This window comes from Nanorana parkeri, unplaced genomic scaffold, assembly GCF_000935625.1.
Source record: "Nanorana parkeri isolate BGI_ZX_2015 unplaced genomic scaffold, ASM93562v1 scaffold1220, whole genome shotgun sequence".
NCBI classification, from domain to species: Eukaryota; Metazoa; Chordata; class Amphibia; order Anura; family Dicroglossidae; genus Nanorana; species Nanorana parkeri.
The window spans coordinates 260,301-285,477 of NW_017307488.1; the positions used below are offsets into that span (position 1 = coordinate 260,301).

At 42.8% G+C, this 25,177-nt stretch overlaps 1 protein-coding gene across 1 annotated transcript in view; it reads right to left on the reverse strand.

Annotated features, from left to right (window-relative positions):
• Window positions 1-1,838: 1,838 nt before the first annotated feature.
• The window catches only part of P2RX3 (purinergic receptor P2X 3), a 107,360-nt gene continuing 84,021 nt past the window's right edge, over window positions 1,839-25,177 (reverse strand). Inside the window, exons 9-12 of the mRNA XM_018568623.1 lie at window positions 23,733-23,826; window positions 18,589-18,654; window positions 9,735-9,812; window positions 1,839-2,045 (exon numbers count right to left, since the gene is read on the reverse strand). Coding sequence (XP_018424125.1) covers window positions 1,929-2,045; window positions 9,735-9,812; window positions 18,589-18,654; window positions 23,733-23,826 — 355 coding nt within the window. The 3' untranslated portion in view covers window positions 1,839-1,928. The remainder of the gene's footprint in view (window positions 2,046-9,734; window positions 9,813-18,588; window positions 18,655-23,732; window positions 23,827-25,177) is intronic.

Sequence of the window (25,177 nt, forward strand, 5' to 3'; positions counted from 1 at the left end):
CCCTATTATTTCCTGTTTACAAATATTGGTTAAAAACTATTGGGATGCCCCAAGTTCGGAGTGGTAAATTCAAACTGCAAATCCCATGACATCTGAGAAGCAGAAAAACTTTGAACTGAATCCAGCAATCCAGTAAATAAGTGATAAAAACAAAGGTTGAGGAAGGTGAAATTATTACATTTAACCTTTTAAAACGAGTTATTTTATAAACAGACCCCACTGTATGTCTGCACTAAAATTAATTTGCATCTTTCCAGTGTTTGTCAGATACATTGAGGGGAATTTACTAAGATTCAAGGAGAGCGAAGGTAAAACTACTACCGGTATGCATGGCAATGATCAGCTTTAAGCTTTCATTTTCAAAGCTTTATTGAAAAAGCTGAAGACAGAAGCTGATTAGATGCCATGCACAACTGCTCTAGATTATCTCTGCCCGAGTCTTAGTAAATTCCCATCATTGTTTATTTACATTAGCCTGCCTATCTTTTTCCTCATTTGTAAGGAAAATTTGCCCAAAGGTCCACATTATCTATAATCAGTAGTATCTGGCATCTGCATTGCAAAGACATGCTGACAAAGAGCTATTTGCTTTGGTGTATACAATAATCAAAAGTAACAATATATTGATCAAGGACCTGCTAGGGAGAAGGCCATGCAATGCCATTCGCTTCAGCTCTTCAGGGATTGCGGTCATACAAGTTCTGAACTGTGTATTGTGGAATTCTGCACCATTCTTCAATATAGAATCATTCAGTTCTTTTAGTAATATAGGAAGTCTCCAGTTTTCTAGAAATTCTCTTAAAGGTTCAATGATGTATGAATCTGGTAAATGGTAGGCCATGAAAAGCATTTATTTTAGATTTGACTCTGTGGTAAACTCCTTAATTAAGGTTCTACATAGTCGCTGTGCTTTTATCTGTGCAGATAATAAATAGTGTTCAAAATATGCCAGCACTTATTTTACCTGAATAAAATAAATAATTGAGTCCCGTGTTTTTGTGTATATATAATGTTTGCAATTTCATATACGAAATTGCAAACATTCATGTTACATAGTATTTGAGGTTGAATAAAGACATTAGTCCATCAAGTCCAACCTATTAGGATCTCATTCTAGGAGTACCCGTACCCCTGTATATTACGGTCCCTTAAGAAATCGTCCAAAAGTTTCTTGAACAATTCCACATTATTTGCTGAAATCACCGCCTGTGGCAGTGAGTTCCAGACCCTAACTGATCTTACTGTGAAGAACCCCTTTCGCCCCTTGTGCTGGAATTTTTTTTCCACCAATTTTAGGTGATGGCCTCTAGTTGTGTGCCTTTAAACAATACGCAATATAAACAAACTGTGTCCATATACTGTACATAAATTCCTTTAAAAGTCCACTCCCATAGTGCTTCTATTCAGGTGAAATAAATGCAGGGCGTGCCCTATGTTGGCATGAATATCAGTTTGTATTTATAGAGCAGCATGGCATGTGCATTCGACCCCAAAACTTTAGGAAAGTATGGGGGGGACCTTTGTAGGATTTTTAGTAGTATATTTTGCTAAGGACACTACACTCAGGAGCGACTCAATACGCTTATGTGGCCTACTGTGAGGTATCACTGAGGTTAAAAGGCTCTGGGGTAACAAGGACATAGAAGTGTGAAACTTAAAAATACTTTTAGTATATCATGATTATAGTTTTTCAAAACAAAGTTTTGAATAATTATAGTAAAGTGGAGTTTACCCTTCATTATCTATCCACTACAATGATAGTTAGTAAGGCAGCTTGACAACAAAGTGATAAAGCAAGACAATTAAGCTTATGACAGTCTAGCTCATGTTAGATGCCAGATATATTAAGCAGAAGTGTAGGATAGTTTGATCTATATACATAAAGTGGTTAAGATAGGGTAAGAACAGCAAAAGAGTGAGGCCAAAGTCTATAACCCTATGCAAAAGGCCCCAGAATCTGTGGACCTCTTCTCATCTCCTCGACCGGTTAGTGCCTGGTCACTTTTGAAAAGGTGGCTCCCAAAGGGTGGGGTGGAATCAGAAATCTATAAGACAAAGACAAGAGAACACGTAAATAACTAAAAAATGTGTACAAATATTTACATGGTGCACTGTATAGCTGTCAGAGTTGAAGGTTGGCTGTTAGAAACACAGTGGAACATTAGGAGGACTCGTAAAACTCAAAGCACATGTAAGATCTTATTATTGTATTATCACATCACCGGTTATGAAGTGTAGATCCAGGTTAATGTTTGCACTTACAATGAGCAACCAAATAGAATCAGACAAAAACTTTGAAATCCAAACAGTCAGGGAGGCAACTAGTTTGTCACTGGGACTTTACAAAATCATTATAGGTAAGCAGTAGCTGAAGCAACTTGCATGATTAAACTGGGATTTTGGCAACTGAGGTGGTCCATGACACCACAGATCATCAATTTGTTAAGAGGTCCATTTGACCACTTAAAAGTTCACTGCCTAAAAATGAGATGTGAAAAATTAAAGTAAAATCTTCTGGTTTTCTAGCCTGTCATCTGCTCCCATGGACCCTATAAAAGTTGCATGATTTGCTATAAATGCATCAATACTAAAGTATTTCTTTAGTCCTAAAAATTTATTTGGACAGTAATAAAAACTCACAAAAGGTTCTAATCCTTTTCCCACACAACAAAACATTTGTTTATTTCTATCTGTAGGTTTGCCAACTTTGTTCTGACAAAATAAGCGACGGGCAGTGGTGATAATGAGTGCACCATCAAACACTATAATAGATGTGGCCAAATTGCAGAGAGACGAGTTTAAAGTGGTATATTTCATAAAAACTGGGCCTACTGTGTTCTGGATCAAAAGTGCATAACGCACAGAGTGCAGCGGTCAGGAGTGCGTAACGCACATAGTGCACAAGTAGTGCTTAAAGACCAAGGTGAAAACTTTAAGTCGCCCAATGGCATAGGACTGCAGTGACCACCTTCTCCTATTTTGGTTGCTGTTTTAGTTTTCAGTGTTGATGCCCCTTTAAATCACCTCAGGTGAATTCCTGGAGGTTTGGGCGGAAAAGTCTTTTCCTTGTGGAGCTTCCAGAACCTTCTCCAGCTGGTACCTAACCCTATATAAAGGAGAATCCCGTCTGCATCAGTGCCTTTGTCAAAGTATGTTATATGGCTTCTCACCTCTTTGTTGAGGTTGACTTATTTCCCATAACGTCTTCCAGGACAGCATCACGAGATGGAATCTCCTCCCCCACACACAGGAAACACGTAGCGGTCATGGGTCTCATGACCACTTGCCTTCCCGGCGGTAAAATGGGCTCGGTTCCACCAGAGACCTCTGCAACAGTTCTTCCTGAGGAACTGGAATCGCTCGCAAGAGGGATTGGACGTTGCCTTTTCCCTCCCCCCCTCAGTAAAGAGAAGCCTGTGGTGGTGGAGAATTCATCCACACCTTCGGGAGGGTCTGGAGTGGAATTCTCAAGCCTCCATACGCTTGACCACGGATGCCAGTGCGTGGGGATGGGGAGCTCATGTAGGGGAGAGGCTAGCGCAGGGTCGCTGGTCTCTACTAGAGTCCAGAAGGTCCTCCAACTGGAGAGAGTTGAAAGCGGTCGCAAACGCGATCAGGTTTTTCCAGGACGTTTTGAAAGAACACAATCTGTTGGTTCTCTCAGACAACATCACAGCGGTGGTTTATCTGAACAAGCAGGGGGGCACAAGAAGTTGGCCGCTGCAGCTTCTAGCCAAGGAAATATTTTCCTGGGCGGAAGTGAATCTGAAGTCCCTGTTTGCGGTACACCTGAGGGGTACCCACAACATCCTGGCGGACTATCTGAGTCGGCATCGGATTCCGCAGGACGAATGGGTCCTGAACCAGAAAGTATTTTCACTGATTTCAGAGACATGGGGTTTGCCGGTGGATGTGGGGGAGGAGATTCCATCTCGTGATGCTGTCCTGGAAGACTAATGGAAATAGAGTTACCGGTAAGTCCTAACTCTGAATTTCAGATACAGGATTTATTTATTGCTTGAGTCGTAATGACTAAACTTTTCTTAAACAGTATTTAACCAACCAATCAGCAAATCAAACCAAGAACTGCTATCATTATTTAATACCAATAAAAGTCTAATTCGTGGCCAATTTGAAGTTATATTGTTGCTATTGTTATTAAATAATTGTTAATATTGTTGTGATGGACTGAACCATCACTGGGGCTGTTGAAAGAGCCTGAGGGCTAGCCTCCTTCCTACTGACTATGGACCTAGGACTATAGAGACCCCCTCTGACCTCTTGGGGTTGCAAGGAACTATTAACCTAGATTTATGTGTGGAGTGGATATGCTGCATATTTCCCCTGGCATTACATTTAAGTCACCTTGTGCCCATTATAGGTAGAGGATGTAAATCCAGCAGCACTGAAAGGGGTTAATTCTGGACTTAGACTCCCATTGAACTTGTTACAGTCTGTTTCTCCATTTGTCTGATTGGGTAAACAATGGGATTAACGTGACACTAGGTGTAGCTGAGTACATTAACATATGATAGACACTCAGTAGATAATCCCTTAATATGTGTCTCCTCTCTCCCTGTTCTTTCATTAAGGCACCAGGGAGGGTATGTCTGTTTTGCATTCTGTTAAAGGAGAACTATGAGGTGAGTGCTTTTCACTCACCTCATAGTTGTAGCCGACCTGTGACAATGAGACTGTCACAGGTCGGCTCAGTAGATCGGGAGGTGAGCGAACACATACCGGGTTCGCTCGCCTCTCGATCCTGTCACGGCTCTCTGCCGTGACAGGGGGAGGGGCTGGATTCCCCTCTCCCCGCTCCGATCTGCCAGCGCTGGCTGGCGGAACGGACGGGGGAGCTGGCAGAGCCAGCTGTCACTCACGCAGCTGGGCGGATCCCGTCATCTAAGTCGGGATCCGCTCAAGCTGCGGCGTCTCAGTATACCGCGAGCTGTAGCTCGCGGTATACTGAGCTTAGGGTAACGGGAGGACGCTAGTTTGTGTCCTCCCGTTACCCTAAGGAGAACTATGGGGAAAAACACTGACCCCATAGTTCTCCTTTAATGTCTGATTGTATTATGTTTTAGACCACCAGAACTGTATAAATACTGTGCTGTGTGTCAATAAAGCCAGTCCTTGGTTTTCAACCTAATAGACTAGTCCTGCCTGGTTATCAGGGGAAGGTTTGGGCTGTAATTATGATTTTCTGGTTCCAAAGTAGAGGACGCTGTCTTTTGACGGAGGTACCCAGTCGGGGTACCAGGCGGTCCGTCACAATTTGTAATACTGTAAATCTGCACTTGTGGATATAAAACAACCCCAATCGGTTTAAAAGCTGCTATACAAAAAACACAAAGTTCTTGAGTAATCTTCAATAAAATTGTACAGCGCTAAAAAAACCTAGATATATATAATCAATAAATAAGTGAATAGTGCAAAATGCTGTGAAAATAAACAAATATATAGATTAGTGTAATATATACAGGATTGAAGTAGTTAAAGGAAATGACAATTATGTCCTTTGCTGTTATATAGTTGCTAGTACAGTGTAGCTAGTCAGACCTGCCATCCTTTGATAACCTCTTGATGACGAATCGCATCAGGGCGGGTATTTTTTGACGCTACACGGAACACCGTAGATTAGAAGATTTTGAATGTATCCACCGGCCGGCTGTTTTGAACGTTATATGTCAGTGTTTTTATGCAATTTTAATAAATAAATCTTGTCACAATGAGGAACTTTATATATCCTTCATGTAAACGGGATTACCTGCGATGAGCGTTTACTAACGAAGGGAGCACAAGGAAGGAGGATGCTGAGATTTACATGACACTGAAGCGTGAATTGGCTGTTAGTTACAGCCTATGTGTGGGGTGAGTGCATACCCATTGGGGGGAGTTTTTTGACACGAGGAGAGCACGGAGTGAAATACAGAATTAATGGACTGTTCTTTGATTGATTATTTGATGCTTGATTTAACTACATCAGTCCTGTATATAATAAACTAATCTATATATTTGTTTATTTTCACAGCATTTTGTACTATTCACTTATTTACTGATTATATATACATAGTTACATAGTTACATAGTATTTGAGGTTGAATAAAGACATTAGTCCATCAAGTCCAACCTATATATGTAGGTTTTTTAGCGCTGTACAGTTTTATTGAAGGTCCGTCACAATTGTTATTTATTAATGCTTAATAAGGTGTCATCTGCAGTCCCTTGCCTAGTATGCAGTAGTCAGGAGTATGTTTACCAAGTGGAAAATACATACCCTGAGTGATTAATAAACAAAAACCCTTCAGCTGAAACTGGGGGGTTTCCAAGGCCTTCGCTGGCCTTTCAACAGTGTAATGACAGAAACAGGTACAAACAGGAACATTTGCACTAGGGAATGTACATGCAAGTGTTTGTTGAGACTCTCAACAGACACATGCATGCGCATTTGGCCAATTAATTAATCTCACCTATTCCCTTATGAGCAGGAGCTAGGTGATGGCAGGTGAACATAGTAAATTATAGCAGGTGTGATAGGACACACTAGGTGATAACAAGTGGGCACAGTAAATGGTGGTAGGTGGTCATTGCGGGTGATGGTAGCTGGGCAGAGTAGGTGGTGGTAGGTAGTTAGATCAGATGATGGTAGGAGGGCAGAGTATAAGGTGGTCAGGGCAGGTGATAGTAAAATTATTTTAAAAGCTGCAATGAATGGAGAATTCTAGTCTAGCCACCAGTTGTTTATACATTGATGGACTTTCGCTTCATCTCTCTAATAAAATTATAAATCTAGTTTAATAGTGTGAACATCACCAAACTTGGAAAATACCTAATTAGCATTATCCTACATTGTAGGGAGGATTCAGTTTCTTAATATTATATAATAAATTACAAGAAATCTGGAAAGCCCCATTTTAATACATCTACAGAGGGTCCAAATAGCCTCATTAGTATGCATATTACATATGACAGCTGTCTCCGCTCCCGCACCGCCAAGCTCAAATCAGGATGGATAGCAGTGTGGGGTGGAGACAGCTGTCAGCGCTGTCACAGGAAGCTGAGCTCTCCTTCCTTACCTCAATGCTCGGCCTCTTGTGACAAATCAGGAGAGCTGTGTGGGGTTGGAGACAGCTGTCACAGGAGGCTGAGCTGGCGGTGTGAGGGAGGAGTCAGGTGACAAAATACAGCACGCCGGCGTGTGTCACACGCCGGCCACTCACAGCGCTCTCCTACCCCGCACCGCTCGGCCTCCTGACAGTTTCTCTCCTTCCTGCTGGACGCTGTGCTGTGTCAGAGGGGACACAGAGCAGCGCCCAGCGGGGAGGAGAGAAACCAGGCATGCACTGCAATTTCGTCCCGAAAGATAGCAATTTTGCCAAATGTGCCATTTTTGTCCAATATGTTTCAGCGGCCGAAATTTCGGTGCATCCTTAGTTTTTATTGCTGTTGGCATCTTCACTAGGAAGAGTCACCCTCTCTTTTTATCTTGCTGACAATTATAATCGAGAGGGAAAGTGAAACAAAATCTAAAATTTTGAGTGGTCACCAGAACAGGAATGGAGGTCAAATCTTCCAGGAGAACACTAGTTCTAGTGATCCTGGTGACAACCAGGAATTTCCCTCAAATTGGAGGGATTTCCTCTTACTTCATATTGTGGCTATGGGACAAGTGAAGGGAAATTTCCTCAATAGGCAAATAAAAACAAAGGTTATAACCATCCCTTAGTTTACACAAAATTAAAAAAGTTTTGGCTTTAGTTTTACTTTAAGGCCTGGTTCACACCTGAGCATTTTTACGCGTGTATCTATATGCGCAAAACACAAAAAACGATACATTCTTATGGGGCTCGTTCACACCTGCGCGTTCGTACGCGCGTACAAAAAGCATAACGCAGCAAAAAGTACATGCACGATTTTCTGGGCAATTTCCGCGTGTTCTGACTGTGGTTGTAGCCGCAAATGCACACAAAAACATGCTTCTATTAAACTTTACACGCATACGACCACGCATTTTTCCGCGTGAAAAAAACGTGTTGAATTCAAAACGCTATGTGGTCCGGGAACAGGAATGGAGGGGGAATCTTCCAACCGGGGCACCTGTTCTGGTGATAATTGTCTATAGGGAATTCTCACTCAATTTGGCAAGATTTCCTCTTACATCCTGTTGTGTCTTTGTCTCAATGCCACACAGGTAAAGAGATCAGTTGGCTTTATACTTTTAGATGTTTTTAGGCACTGAAATCTGGTTGGGGAGGTGTTCATGCAGCATAAAGGAGGAGGAAAATTCAGGTCACAGTTTAAGAAGCCTGACACAGGCAGCTAAAAAGCTACAAAATAAAAAGTGGGCTATATAGAGTTTAAAAAGTGTGTGAATCACAAGATTAACCAGTTGACATCTGCGGTGTTAAACCCCCTTCCCATCCAGGCCATTTTTCAGTATTCAGCGCTGCGGTACTTTGACTGACATTTATTCCGTCATGCAGCGCTGTACTGAAATTAATTTTATACAATTTTTTTAGGGACAGACAGAGCTTTCTTTTGGTGGTATTTATTCACCACTGGGGTTTTTATTTTTTACTATATTAAGGAAAAATTACCGAAATTAAAAAAAAACCTGTTTCCCCTATATTAAATGATAAAACATTTATTATTACCCAATTTTTTGCTAAAATATAAAAGACGGGGTCACGTCGGGTAAAAAGACACCAAACATGTCAAGCCTTAAAATTGTGTGCGGGCGCGAAACCTCAAAATGATAATACCCAAAATTGGCCATAGGCGACGCTTTAAAAGCTTTTACCTCTCATCAGTTTATTGTTATCAGTGATTGATGGCCCTAAAATGATTGCTCTCACTGCGATGTTCGCGGCGATATGTAACGTGTGTAGCGCAATTGTCGTTTTTGCGCGCTGGTGCCCCAGACGCGTATTTATGTTTATATCTGCGTAAACGTGGGGAGTTAAACATTTTGGGGTTTTTTTTTTACTTTTTTTATATGTGACTTTTATTTTATTTTACTTTTTTATATGTGACTTTTTTTTTATTTATATATTTTTTTGCACTTATTGTTATTGCTATTATATAAGGGGATAACAATCCCCTTATATAATAGCAAAGGCACACTGACAGGTCCTCTTTATGGAGACATGAGGGGTCCCTAGGACCCCTAATGTCACCTGTGGACCCCAAAAGAAGCTGATGAAGCAGAGATTTGCTTCATCAGCTTCTTTTCTCTGGCTATAGCAGCCAGATGACTGACAGGTGAATGCGGAAGTGATGTAACACACATCACTTCTGCATTCACAGCCCGGAGGGAGGTCAGCAAGGAGCTGAACTCCCTTCCTCTTCCTCCTGACGCCCTCCCGACCCGATCCCGCAGATGGGGCGTTTAGGGGGCGAAAAAACGAGCACATATAGACGATTGGCAGGCTATGGAGCCGCCGATCGTCTATATGTGAAACACCCGGTAACGGGTGTTTGCATTGGTCGGGTCTTTTCTGCCCGTGCGCGCCCGCAGAAAAAAATGGAGACGGCAACCCACCAATGCTGCAGTGCCGTCCGTCTGTTTTTTTACAACGGGCGGACGGCAAGTGGTTAAATAGACATAATTGCAAACATTCTGGAATAGAAAATATATATTTCAAATGTGTGTTTAGCTGTATGGCAGAATTGTGCTTTAATTTAATAATTTGATTCTATTCTTATGCACCTCTGCATTTTCAGCAGTGATATACCTCCTCAAACTTCTTTGCTTTGTACTGATCCGCTCCTTTCAGGAAGTTCAGTAAAATGATATCACAAAGCACCGTGCCCTGCAAGAAAAAACAATTGCACAATTAATCAAATAGGAAGATAAGTTCAAAAATACACTACTATTACGGGAGGGAGCTTGGAGCAGTAGCTACTTTAACACACACAGGGACCATGGGGAACAAAGGTAGCCACCCTTCAGAAGGAAGGACAGCTGGCTTTTCAGTTTCTTCCGGGTTTTCCAGATTGTAGCTTAGAGCTGGAACACTGGAAAGTTCTGGGTGGGATGAAATCTCCAGTCCTTAGGGGAGGGGAGCACTGAGTGTGGTTCTATTGGCGTCTTTATCCACTTCCCAAAGACTCACTCAATTGTTCATTTTACACAGGACATATCGCACCCCAGAATCTTTGTTTTAAATAGGAGTTAAGAACGCTTCTACATGTCCCAAATGTGATTTTCGCCATGGTTCATTAATACATTTATTGGAGATGCCCCAAACTGATTCGATATTACCAAACCCTTAATCTGGGCAGCATACCAGGCCATCCAGGAAAGGGGGGGCGATCAAGCGGCTTCTCCCTCCCTCCACCATACCAGACCACATGGCTTTGGCATTGGGAGGGTGCTTTTTCAGGGGGGAACTCCATGAGGATGGGGACAGGGGCATGTTCCCCACAACCCTAACCCAGTGGTTGTGGGGGCCTGTGAGTAGAGGGGCTCATCTGCATGTGGGTACCCCTTTTCAAAAAGGGGCACCCAGATGCCACCCCCCTTCTGAATGAGTAAAGGGTACTTGTACCCCTACTCATTCACTAAAAAGGGTTAAATAAAATGTAATTAAACACCACACCTTAGAAAAAAATCCTTTAATTGAACAAAAAACAAAACCCAAATTTTTGACAATTCCTTTATTTAAAATACATTTTAAAAATGTCCCACAAAATCATCCCAGTGTTGGACGACAATTGGAAAAAAACAAACCTCCCCAATGCAATGTTTACATCGGGCAGTGGGTAGAAATAAACAAAGCCTATTGGCTATTTAAAATTGAAATACCCAATAGCAGTTCTGCGCCTCTGTGACTGACATCAGGCAGTGGGGAGCTTTAGCCACCTTGCTATTGGCTGTTGCACTTTAAAATAGCCAATAGCAGAATGGTTGCCTCCCACTGCCTTCTGTCAGTCCCGGAGGAGCGGACCTGACAGAGAAAGTTCTTTCAGGTCCGCTCCTCTGCAGATTGACAGAAGGCAGTGGGTGGAGCAATAGCCATTCTGTTATTGGCTATTGCAATTTAAAATAGCCAATAACAGAATGGCTATTGCTCCTCCAGAGGAGCAGACCTGAGAGAGAAAGTTCTGTTATTGGCTATTGCAATTTAAAATAGCCAATAGCAGGCTTTGTTTATTTCTGCCCACAAAGTCATTCCAGAGTCGGCTGACAAAAAATAAAAAAAAATAAAAAAAAACTCCCAGATGCAATGTTTACATTGGGCAGTGGGTAGAAATATAGAAAGCCTGCTATTGGCCATTTAAAACTGAAATATCTAATAGCAGGCTGGCTAATGCTCCTCCCGCTTCCTCTCGTCAGTCACAGAGGAGTGGACCTGAGAGAGAACTTTCTCTCTCAGTTCCGCTCCTCTGCAGGAGCTATAGTCATTCTGTTATTGGCCATTTGAAATTGCAATAGCCAATAACAGAATGGCTATTGACAGAAGGCAGTGGGCGGAGCAATCAGCAGAGGAGCGGACCTTAAAAGAGAACTATGGGGTAAGAGTTTTTCCCCATAGTTCTCTTAAGGGTTACGGGAGGACATATACTAACCTCCTCCCGTAACCCAAAGCTCAGTATATCGCAAGCAACAGCTCGCAGTATACAGAGACCGCTGCAGCCGGGATGGATCCCCTGACAATGCTGTCGAGAATGGCTATTGCTCCGCCCACTGCCTTCTGTCAATCAGCAAAGGAGCAGACCTGAAAAAATACTCTCTCTCAGGTCCGCTTCTCTAGGAATTCTCTGGGACAGAAGGCAGTGGGAGACAGCCATTCTGCTATTTTAAAGTGCCACAGCCAATAGCAAGCAGGCTAATGCTCTACCCCCTGCCTTTTGTCAGTCCCAGAGGTGCGGACCTGAGAGACAAAGTTCTCTCTCAGGTCCGCTCCTCTGTGACTGACATCAGGCAGTGGGCGGAGCATTAGCCAGCCTGCTATTGGGTATTTAAATTTTAAATGACCAATAGCAAGCTTTGTTTATTTCGGCTGATGCTGGAATGACTTTGTGGGACATTTTTTAAGCTTATTTTAAATAAAGGAATTTTCGAACATTCGTGTTTTGTTTTTTGTTCAATTAAAGGTATTTTTTCTAAGGTGTGGTATGTTTATTTACATTTTATTTAACCCTTTAGTGAATGAGTAGGGGTACAAGTACCCCTTACTCATTCACAAGGGGGTGGCATCTGGGTGCCCCTTTTTGAATAGGGGTACCCAGATGCAGATGAGCCCCTCTCCCACAGACCCCCACAACCACCGGGTCAGGGCGGTGGGAAATATGCCCCTGTCCCCATCATCATGGGGGCAAGGTGCTTTTCCCCCTGAAAAAGCACCCTCCCAATGCCAAGGGCATGTGGCCTGTCATGGTGGAGGGAGGGAAGGGCCTCTCGCTCGTCCCCCCTTTCCTAGCCTGCCAGGCTGCTGCCCAGATTAATGGTCTGGTATGGGATTTTAGGGGGGGAAAGTCCAAAATTCACACACACCCCAATCCAAAGGCTCCCATATCGAAACATTCTATCAAGTCAACTATGCAGAATTTGTGAAATTATGTGACACCTAACCACTATAACTGTAAATAAAAGCCAGACCAAACACCGAAACAAAGCTAACCTCTGCATCCCAGAACGTAAAGCACTCAAAGAACTAATGAACAAACTGATCTCGATTCGACAATGTGGCAGGATTGTTATCCAAAACCGCAACAACTACATTAAAGAGGCACTCCAACTGTTGTTGGACACACTTACTTAAAAGTACTTAAAACTAGGCACAGACCCACTACCTCACTTACTCACCTTCTTAACAGAACAAGCTTTCGAGGAGAAGATTATTACAAAAAAGGAAAGATTGGCATTATGCCCCCCACAACCCAAAACACCATTTTTCTACCACTTACCCAAAATTTATAAAAATACCACACCACCTGACTGCACCATCATCTCCAGCCTTACCAGTGGCCTATCCCGGTATGTTGACCATTTTTTACAGCCATTAGTTACTTCTCTAATCTCCTACCTCAGAGATTCCGTCCACCTCATTGAAACATTACGCCACTATTCCTGGGAACCTACCTACCACTGGGTCTCCTAAGATGTTTGCTCCTTGTACACCTTCATCCCCCACGAAGTAGGCCTGCAGGCACTCACCTATTGCCTGTCTCAACAATCAGAGCTCCATTTCAAACAAGCCCAATGTATTCTAAACTCCACCAGGTTCACCTTGGAACACAATGCCAATGTCTCACCTGCCAGTTCATCTCTCATTGTCAGTTCTCATTTCAAGTCTACGGCCTCCAGCTTACATAAGGTCTACATGCCAGTAAAAAAAACATTTTTCCAATGAGAAAACCTTTACCGCCACCTTTCCCATTGTTACCGTATGAGTTTATGTCAAATCTTCATAAGACATATGTATATAGTTTTATTTCTTGTTTTAAATATTTCCCCTGAGGTGTTGATAGCTTGTAGGGAAATAAAGTCTTTGTTGTGCTTATCACTGTGGAGGGGAGTGCCAGGCCCAATGAATTGCAAATAGGGTCATTGTTGAGCCCAGGCATGTCCAGAGAATTAACATAGAGGTGCAACTTCAGTATCCTGTGTATCAGGAGCCAAGACCCTTTGATCTAATAACAAGTAGACTGGCCAATCGTAGAGAGGGGTGTGGAGTTGTAAAGAGGGTCTTGGAAACCCTCCAATCTCCAGTAGGCCTTGGGAGGCAACCAATGGGAGATTTGTCCCTATGGACACGAGGGCTATATTAATGACTGGAAAAAACAGCTCGGGCTCTTTTCACCAGGATGGGGCCTCATGTGACGTTTAATGGGTAACTATACATATAATCTTTCCCCCACTTAACTGTATGTCTGTTTGTCTGTTAGATACCAATGTCGGGGTATTTGGCATGTTTAAATCTTTTCTTTGTATGTTGTAGTTAAATAGATTGTTGGTTCATTGTATTTAAGTCTTGATACTATATACCAATAAATTCTGTTATTGTGTTGAGCTCAAAAATCTCATGAATGAATCCTTAGAATATTATACCTGTAAGTGTGAATGCTTATATAGCGGTTCATAACTTAAAATAGTAATTCAGGTAACATAATCACACCATGCCTTTCCTGACACAGTATAACCTTAATAAGTACCCGTCCCCAAAAACCATTTCCAATGAGTGGACTTTTCCCCTTCCTATATGTTTTTCTCCCCTTTAGCTCACAAGGGATAATTTGACATTTGAACTTTCAGTTCTTTTACCACGTCCTGTCTTACCCGTTGAAAATACAGAACATTAACAGCTCAAGTGTTCTTTTGCCAATCCAGCCGAATACGTATCAAACTTTCACAATTCCCCTGCCTTTTTTGCCATACCTCTATTGTCTCCAGGGCAAGCTCCCATGCCAATTTACTCCGAATCACGGACCAACCAGTAGTTTCCCCTGCAATTAGGCTTGATAAAGAAGCTATATGTTTTGAAACACGTAGCCACCTGCATCCTCAGACACACCGCTCCTACGCCGGGCTGGTTCCTCCCTTTTTTCCACGCCACCTCTCTCCCCCCGCCTCCACACCCGAGGGCAGCCATCCGTGTTGACACAACGCTGGTCCGCTGGTCACCAGACCGCTCAGACACCAGGCCTCTGTGTCTGTGACCACCCGTCCGCAACACTGTGCCTGCTCCACCTCAAGAGCATCACACCACAGCGGTCTCCTCACCTCCCCAGTCTCCAGGGATCTCTCCTGACAGTTGGGCCCTACGCATGCCACACATGCTTTGACACATGCCTAAAGCGTGTCTTCACCCTTTTTCCACAGCACCTCTCTCCCCAACCTCCACACCCGATGGCAGTCATCCATGCCAACACACCACTGGTCACCAGACCACTCGGACACCAGGCCTCGGTGTCCGTGACCACCCGTCCGCAACTCTGTTCCTGCTCCACCTCAAGAGCACCACACTACAGCAGTCTCCTCACCTCGACCCACCCCAGTCTCCAGGCATCCAGGAGTCTCTCCCTCTCCTGACAGTTCGGCCCTACACATGCCACCCGGGCTGTTTGCCCCTTGCCCAGCGGTGTGTGTCAACTCATCTCACACCCCATGTGCAAAAATGTGCTCAGCTCACTCCTCCTTCCCTGCCATCACCACTGCCTTTGTCAATTTGGTGCTTAGGAACCCTTCCTAATAACAAAAAACCTCCCAACCTCAGCCTGAATCAGTGATTCATCTCAGGCAATAGATCCTCCTGCTGTCAGTGGAGTCTGGCACACACGGACCAGACCGGCACAAGCTTAGGACAATGCTTCAACTTTAGCCTTTATACCTCCACGCCTTTTTATCGACGAAACTACCGCGTATAGACCTCAAAGCATTCTCCTCAAGTGACTACTCATCAAAGCTCACCATCAGGATACTAAATAGCACATAATCAATTGGACATCATCCCATCCTTTCCAAATTGATCAAAGAGACCTTGCACCAACTCATCAGAAAACACAGGACCTTAAGAGAGTCGCTCCAACCCTTGCCGATGACATTGCATCACCTTTAACCAAAAGGTGAGTTTCTACACACCACACATGTGATTTATTTATTTGTGAGTTTTCACCTCTCCACCGTTCTCTACCCCTGTTTTTTGGTTCCCAACCATCCAAGCCAGGAGGCAAAACACCCCTTTTGCCTCTACATCACCATCAAGCTTATCCACAGCATCAGCAATCAACCAAGGCCCACCCATTTTCCCACACCCTCATTTCTTCCTGGTCATGGCGCTTCCTTCTCTCCTTTTTGTTTTTGCTGTCACATGTGCCGGACACCCGGTCCGTAAAATCAGGAAGCCGCACACCAAGACCACCCCAAACCAAAATAAACCCCCCTGAACAGCGCTGGAATTCTGGACTGCTCCTTGAACTTATAGTTTGGAATCCTTGGCCTTCCTGAGCTGAGCCAAGAAGGTACTGTTTTCTCCAGTGAGGTTCTTAATGATCTCATCTTGTGTTGCACTGAAAAGGCAATGCCCTGTGAATGGCAGATCCATTAGCACCTCTTTGGATGTTTGGTCAGCCAACACTTCAGCCACAAAAAATTAAGTATTCTATGCCTCTCCATTGTTTTCTAACCTAGCTAAACTACCAATACAGATAGCCACCATTTAAGTGTAAAAATGCATCAATTATATTAAGTGGATATCTATTAAGTGCAGAGCTAAACAAAGTGCTACCACTAACATACAATGACAAGCAGTGTATAAATAGGACTATAATGCAAAGCACTACTAGCAAAATAGTAAATGTATATATATATATCAATGTCCAAAACATATACAATATGATACACCACTTAGAAAATTTCAATCCACGACAGTTTCTTTATGCAGAAGGCGTTCACCACACAATCATCCTTGTGGATCTTCCCTTCCACCTCTGTGATTATACTCTCACTTCACACGCTGGACGCGAGATAAATCCCGGTTCTAATGCACTTGTTAATCAGCAAACTGGGCAAAACCCACATAGCCAGGCTTTTCAGGTCTTCCTTTACTAGTCAATATCACTCGTATGTAAGAAATCAAAAGGAAATATCCAATCATAGTGCTTTCCATTTATATCTCCTGTCCTGTGGACCCTCTTTAGTGAGCAAACACCTCCCATTACTACCCTGATGCCACTACTTTCTGAGCCTGTGATAGTATGTGGCTGACCAGAAAGGGTGTATGTATGGCCCCTTTCCAAGAACTGCTGTTCAGCAGCTAGCACCTGTAGTTCCTAATTGAGGGAGGTGCTGTCCCTTAGCTGAGACTACTAATTGAGAGTGCAGAGAGGACTATTTTTGCCCAGAAGTGCCCTAAACCAAAATGGTGGCCTGGGACGTCCTTTCAGGCATCCACAATTTATCAAGACAACATGCAATAAACAAAAATGGCTGCCACAGCTCCCTAGGCTGCTAGGCTCCCTAGGGAGACAGATGCAGTAGCCACCTGACCAGCATAAAACAGACCTCCAGACATAACCCTTTTTTGCACAGTGGTGGAAGCATGGAACACTGTTGTAGTCAAACCCTCCTTTCCCCATCTGGGGTAAATTACAGCTTCTCATCAATGTTGCTCTTACCCCACAGGAGAAAAACTCCACACAGCTTGAGGTAGGTAATGGACAAGGGAGAGGGTAGGGAGTCCTCAGGCTTACCACTCCATGAGCCCAGTCACTTCCAAGTGAGTATAAAAGGTCATCCACAGTAGGAAGCAAGTGGCCACCAGCCGAGGCAGGAGTGCTGCATCCCTGAAGGATGTACTATGACAAGCTAGTTCAGAAAGGACTGTCATTTAAGTTTTCAAGAGTAAAACTCGAATAGGCTATCCTAGTACAAATATAGGACTGTTGTAGCCAAACATGCACACAGCAAGGAAATTGTCATGTGCTCAATTACTTAAACTGAAGACTACTAGGATCTATATTATCCGCCCATCACCCTGCCAAAAACTTGCCTAAAGTAAAACTAAAGGAATTAGGAGGAAATATCTAAGTCAAAACGCCTAAACACTAGGGTAATAATGGTAATATAATATTAGTGTGGGAGGTTTTGGATACTAGCAGGGGTTGCCCCGGCTGTCTTTTTTTGTTTTGTTAGCTCTACTCCTTCAGGTGAGATTATATCCAGTGGTAATGATCTAAAGCAGTGCTTTGTCCTCCATTGAACGAGAGAGAAAATATAATGTGAAATAATATGAAAACAAAGAAGGCAGCTAAGGGGTGCTAACAATCAAATTTGTTGTGAACACAGTTAATAGTCCTAATAAGGACTTTTGGAAAGTGTAAAAAGATCTGTGTACACAGGGGTGGCACAAAAAAAGAATGTACACCATTGCAATGCATAGAACTCAATTATAGTTTGTGAACTGATCTGCCTACACTATTCCCTCCCTAGAATAGGGAAGTAAAAATGTAGAAAACACCTCTTGTGTAGTTAACTAAAATTTTGAGCTGCACGGTATCAAAAACACTTTGTTTTTTTCTTCAGAAATGATTTGAAGAAAGAAAGAGTGTTATTAAAAGCTTGCACCCTAAAATAAATGGAGTTAACCACACAAAATGTATTAGCTACGTTTTTACTTTCCGACTACTACCCACAGCTAAAACAGTACAACACTCTACTGCTAATCTCTCTCTATACTGTTAGTCAGCTCTCCCTGTCCTCTCACTACAGCAGCTACAACACACTGACACTATAGCTAGTTTCAACCCCCCTTTTATACTGAGGGGCTGTTTTATCCAATTTACACCCTTCCACCTACTGGCTGCCACGAGGCTCTAACTAGGGTCAATGGTTTCCCTGAGGATTATGATTCATTGCCAAAATTCACTGATCATGATTTTTATGGAATTCCAATTGTGTAAATTCCTTGCAAATTCAAGTTGGACCTGAATCTGAATCATCTACACATGCTGAACATTACAAAACACTGAACTAATAACTAGTACAATCATCTCTGCATAACACCCCAGGGTGCTAACACTAGCTCAAAGAGTGAAATTTATCCTATGCTCTTTAGCATAATTTGTATTTAAAGAATAACTCACCACACCCACAGATGTAAAGGCTGCCACAATATTGATGAGCGTTGGAATGATATTAAACTTCCCTGCCTGTAACGAAAAAGGGCAAATAATATATAACCAAATATTCTGAGCACATTAAATAGTTACAAGTAACTGTTGAACTAAGTAAAGCAAGCTGACCAAAAATGGTAAGATCAGGACTCTGGAAAGAAGCTGTAAGCTAAATAAAGAACCATATTTTGAAGATTAAAATGGGTAAGTGACTCAATAATGGTAAAATATTTATATTAGCAGTTTAAGATAAAGTTGGGAACAATTAGAAACTCTGTCAGATTCTTTTTTCCTTTCTGTCGTAGTCACAAAGTAAACAAAACATGGTATATGTGTATAAGATTCTCCCTATACCAATATGCTCTTGGGAATAAAGCTCACCATAGATTAAAAGCGGGGAGCAGTGTGGGTGTTAAGTTTTGGGGTTCATTTTTCATTGGGGTTCATTTTTCCATTGACAAACTGTGCTGGTATGAGTGTGTGTGTGTGTGTGTGTGTTTTTAAAACTTTGGCCATTTTTCATTGTATTCACCTGCCTGTACTCTGCTATAACTTTGAATCTGGTCGGTACACTGAAATCCCTGTATTATTAATATTATTATAAGTGCAGACAAAGTTCTGGATGCGAGCATGGAAGGAGTTGACAAAGGAAGCTAGAGAGCAGGAGGCCTTGGGAGGAGCAGAAGGGACAGTTAGGGTGATAACTTGAGACCAGGTTGGAGATATAGATAGATAGATAGATAGATAGATAGATAGATAGATAGATAGATAGATAGATAGATAGATAGATAGATAGATGATAGATAGATAGATAGATAGATAGATAGATAGATAGATAGATAGATAGATTTATTTGTCACATACACAATCGTACAAGTATGATATGCAGTGAAATGCTTACACGACTGCAAAAGAAGAAAGAAAGAATACATTTTAAATAAAACTTTTACATTGTAAAATAAATATAAGTGTTAAATGTAAATATTAAAATTTAAATTTGACTAAAAATGCTAATACAATATGGAATGTAAGTGTGCAAATGCCAACAGCAGCAATACGGGGTAAAATGAATTAAAGTGATGACCAGCAGTGAATTGACCTTTCCTTGACCATTTTCTTTTAAAGTGCGGATGTGCAGTAATGTGAGAATACTTATCTAATCAGGCAGTAGATTATATGACTATATAGAGGTCTGATTAAGAGACCGTATAGCCTGAGGGAAGAAACTTCTCCTCAGTCTCTCTGTGTTGGCCTTCAGGGAGCGATAACACTTCCCAGACCTCAACAAAGAAAAAAGTCAATTGTTGGGAAATCTTCCTGGCCTTGGTCCAGCACCGTTTGCTATAGATCGAATTCAGGTCAGGGAGTTTAGTTCGGATGATTCTCTCAGCTGCTCGCACCACCCTCTGAAGAGCTCGTCTGTCCTGCACGGTGCTGTTCCCAAACCAGGTAGTGGTGTTTCCCATCAGGATGCTCTCTATGGTGCAGGAATAAACATTTCTAAGCACCCTAGCGGGCAGTCTGAAGTCCCTAAGATATTTTAAAGTATTGAGCAAAGTATTGAGCAAAGTATTGAGCAGTCGTGACAGCAGCCGACTACACCGGCGCCATCTTGAGATTTCCTAGATATACAGTAGCTGGGGGCAGAGTTGTGGATGGCTTTGTAAAGCAGTGGAGGGATTGGCTGAGAGGGTTTGCAGACACTGAGTGGTTGGTGTTGTGACGGACTGAACCGTCACTGGGGCTGCTGGAGGAGCATGAGGGCTAGCCTCCTTCCTACTGACTATGGACCTAGGACTATGGAGACCCCCCTCAGACCTCTTGGGTTTACATTCTCCATTCTCCTAGGATATGTGTGGAGTGGGTATACTGCAGGTTTCCCCCGACATTACAGACACACACCACTGTGTTCAGTAAAGGCAGCAGGCTGTCTGGAGGGGCCATTGTTTACAGTGATGGAATTAAGCTCTTCTCTAATTAAGACAATCCAATGTGGCACCTAGCTGTCTGGGGGAGGGGACTGTTCCATGTAACAATGAATGCCTATCTGATTGTGTGAGGTATAAACTCTGTGTGCTCTTCCTCAATAAAGCAGTTCTTGATTTCCTCTTCAACATTGGTGTTGTCTGATGATTGCGGAGGTTAGCGTTCTGTCCTAATACATTGGGTCTGTCCAATAATTAGGCAAGTTTGGGCTGAGGACACTGGAATTCGTGTTCCAGCGGAGAGGAAGCTTTTTTCTGACGGATGTACCCAGTCGTGGTACCAGGCGGTCCGTCACAAGTGTCGGGGATGAGTTTGGCAGTAGCAGTGAGGTCAGAGCCCACGATTACAGCTAGCACCTTGGCGTGGGGGGAGGGAGGGATAGTTGTACTATTAATCACAATGGAAAAGTTGTGGGAAGGTGCATGGAGGGAGGAAATACATGGAAGATCACAGGGCAGAAAACTTTCCAGATACACAAAATGTTTAAAAAATGTTTAGTATTTATTAGGGATGCACCGATATATCGGCCTCCGAAACATATCGGCCGAAAATGGCACTTGGCATAATGCCGAAAGAGCCATGTTTCGGCCGATACATCGGCGCATCCCTGGTTTCTTTCCTCCCCGCTGGGCGCTGCTCTGTGTTCCAGCGGGGAGAAAAGAAAGTGACAGCCAGCCGAGCACTGCGAGCGGCCGGCGCCTCTCCTCCCACACTGCTCAGCCGCCTATCACAGTCCGGCAGAGCGGTGTGTGGGCGGAGACAGCCAGCGCAGTCACAGGACGGTGAGCTCACCTCCCTGCTCTGCTCGATCAACCTCCTGTGACAGCGTGTCAGAGAGGAGAGCGAGCACAAACACTCAGCGATCAGTGATTGCTGAGTGTTTGTAGATAATTGAGGACATGGTATGTTAACTATATCCTCAATTATGAATGAATGGGAGTGATCTACGTCACCTCGTGTTCATTCATAGTTGTAGGTATAGTAAACATATCATATCCTCATGTTATCAATGAACAGGAACACTCATTCCTGTTAATTATAGTCATCATAATTAATATTTAAACCAAAGATAACAAAAACAAAGAATATCTTCCCAATGGGACATTTAAAATACTGACAGCGATACATACACTTTATTACACTTTGCACACTCACAGTGCCGAGGTCAAAAGTACTTAACACAAACCTTCCAAATTTTTATAAGAATTACAGATGGTGGCAAGATATAGCCTAAATATGTCGATTGACGCTGATCTCTCCTCCGATCACTGGACCCGGAAGTTATGTGTATTACATCACTTCTGGTGTCATTGTGTACATTCTCCAGCTCTTAGATCTCTGCTTCATCAGCTTCCTTGAGGTCCCTAGGTGACATTAGTGGTCTAAAAGGCCTCTGATATCTCCATAAAGAGGACCTGTCACATAGGCTTGCCCCCTATGTGATCGCAATAAATTTGAGTGTAAAAAAATAAAAATTAAAGTAGCATAAAAAAGGTCTCACGCCCCCCATACAACGCAAACAGGTGTCAATAATTCTAGGGCCATCAATCACTGTTAAAACTAAACTGATGAGCAGTAAAAGCTTTTAAAATATCTCCTATGGGAAATTTTGGGTATTGCAGCTTTTTGCGGTTTCACAGGTACATGCAATTTTAACCACTTGAAGACCGGGGTGTTTCACTCCCTTCCTGGCCAGGCCATTTTTCAGTATTCAACGCTGCGGTACTTTGACTGACGTTTATTCCGTCATGCAACGCTGTACTGATACAAATTTCATACCATTTTTTGGGGACACATAGAGCTTTCTTTTGGTGGTATTTAATCACCACTGGGGTTTTTATTTTTTACTATATAACAAAAAAAAAAACCTAAATTTTGAAAAAAAACATGTTTCCCTATAAAATGTTATGAAACATTTATTTTCACCCCAATTTTTTGGTATAATATAAAAGACGGGGTCACGTCAGGTAAATAGACACTAAACAAGTCAACCTTTAAAAATGCGCGCGCCCGCAAAATCGCAGAAAACGACCGCAACCAAAATATACATCACTTCCTGCATTCGGGGACAGGAAGAGAGATCAAAGGGAAATCGAGTAATGATCTCCCTTTGATCTGCTGTTAGAGTGTCACCGTGCCGGTCCCAGCCGCACCGGCCACATCGGATCACGGACCGGCAGCTGCGACGAGGAGACGGCGGGACACAGGTACGGGGGGATGGGGGGGGAGGCTGCACACCCGCAGCTCCTGCAAGGGATCGGGCGTCTCTAGAGACGCCTGATCGCATGTATGTAAACAGCCATCGCTGGCTGTTTACATGCTCACGGTTTCCCCTCTCGTGTGCGCGCTCAGTGCCGCACATGCGAGGTGGGAGGGGCAGGACGTCTTAAGACGCCCTCCCGCTCCTAGCAGACTTCCGTCCGGCCGTTCACAAACGGCCATGGACGGAAGGTGGTTAAGGCTTGTTTGGTATCTATAAACCCGACATGACCCCATCTTATATATTTTACCAAAAAAATGGGTATTATATTCTGTTTTCTTTCTTTCTTTCTTTTAGTATATTTCATCCTAAAAATACTGGTTTGATAAACATTTGCACAAACGTGCAACATAAAAAAATTGCAACTAGAATTTTTTTATTCTACAGGGCCTCTGCTTTCAGAAAATATGCAATTGTTGGGGGTTTTAAGCTGTTTTCTAAAAATTCATATTTTATCATGTGTGTGCAAAAAGAAAATTGCTCCGGACAGCAAGAATATGGGGTCGGGGGTTTTGATTAGCTATTTACAACTTAAACATGCAGAAACATTTTCTAGTACTATATTTACCATTAAATAATCTTTATTTTCCCTCAACTTTCCCAGGATGTTTGGAGCATTAGATAACAAGGTGTATAAATATATTTGCACAACAGGCAAATTGCTGCGTTGCAGTGAAGCACAGTTTACAACTCATTACCATAATATAAAAAGGCTGCATGGGCCCTTAAACAACAACAGACATGAAATCTAGAATGTCTGCACCTCCTAATATGCTAACTTTTTAATTGCTGATATTTTGACATATTAAAATGGATAGAATATTCCATTTAAAAAGGCATAATATGTTATTATTGCATATAAACTTACATTGCCATATACAAGGACATCAATTCTAATGCCAAAGGCCTTGATAAGCGTTCGAAACTCTCTGCCATCTGCACCCATGTAGTATCGAGCAAACCTGAAACACATGGTAATACATTCATTTTTATATTAGTGTGAAATAAGCTGCACTTGGACTTACAGGAGAATTCTGCAGAAGATCGCCCCATGTTCTTCAATGCATGATATACATAGTAATTTGATAAGAGTTCTAAAGAAAGCATAGATGTACCTAAAGTATTCCCTGTTTTAGGGCTCATTTCCACCAGCCCGTGCACTTATCGCACTGTCCTGTGCCCAGGAAGCAAGGAATCGCATACACAAAGTCTCCGTTGCAGCGCCATTCATGTCAATGGCACTGGAGACACGGTACCGCGTGGTAATACAATGCCCTGCATTCCAGTGCAGTACGATCGTAACAAATTGTGCACGCACTATTTGTGTATGCGATGCCTTGCGAATCTGTGCACGGGACAGTGCGATAAACGCTTGGGCTGGAGAAAACGAGCCCTTAAAGTGACGTTAAAGTCACAATTTCCCCTCCCCCCACCCCCATGCTGCTTTAAGGACTTACCTTAAATGATGCCTCTTGATTTCATTATCTTCTTTCCATTAGTTTTCATTAGTTTTCAGGAGTCCCTCTAGCACTGGTGCCGGTCTGTGATCCAGCGCTGACTGCTGTGTCTTCTGTGCCCCACGGTGTCTGTCCACATGCACGCTCCCGGCTCCATGCATTGACTTACACTGTGTCTCTCCTCTTCTCCCGGCCGATGATCTCTACTGTGCATGTGCCAGCCCCATGATCCTTCACGGCTGCTTGAGAATCTTAACTGCTATATATATAAAAAGTAGATATAGATAGATATCTATATCTATCTATATCTATCTATCTATATCTACTTTTTTATATATTAAAAAAACCCAAAAAACAAGTTTGTAGCGTCCCCCTTTCCCGGTCAGCGCTATCCCAGCACAGGATAACACTAGCGGAGGCTCTGAAGGGGTGATCTACAGTACAATTAAATAACGGGTCTCCCTGTATTTCCTCTGTGATGCACCTCAATAACAAATACACAGCACACCTTGAGAGGTTTTAAATTAATATTTACTGTATATTGTAATCTGAATAGCAGTGCATGTGAATAACATTTGTCTCTACACAGTATGACACATCAACTGCATATGAAACACAAGCATAACAGTAATTAACTATTAATCCAGCTGTTCTAACCGTAAGCTTTGTGAACGATAATTAAACTATACATAAGCTTTAGTCCCAATGTACCCAGGTACCTAACCCACTGGCCAGTGGTAGTATCTTCATCTAGCCAACGTTGAGACCCAATACAAGTGGTAGAGAAATCTGTATAAACTGTTAAGGACAACAGGCCGGAGGCCTTTCACCCATACACGGAGGGAGATGTGTCAGT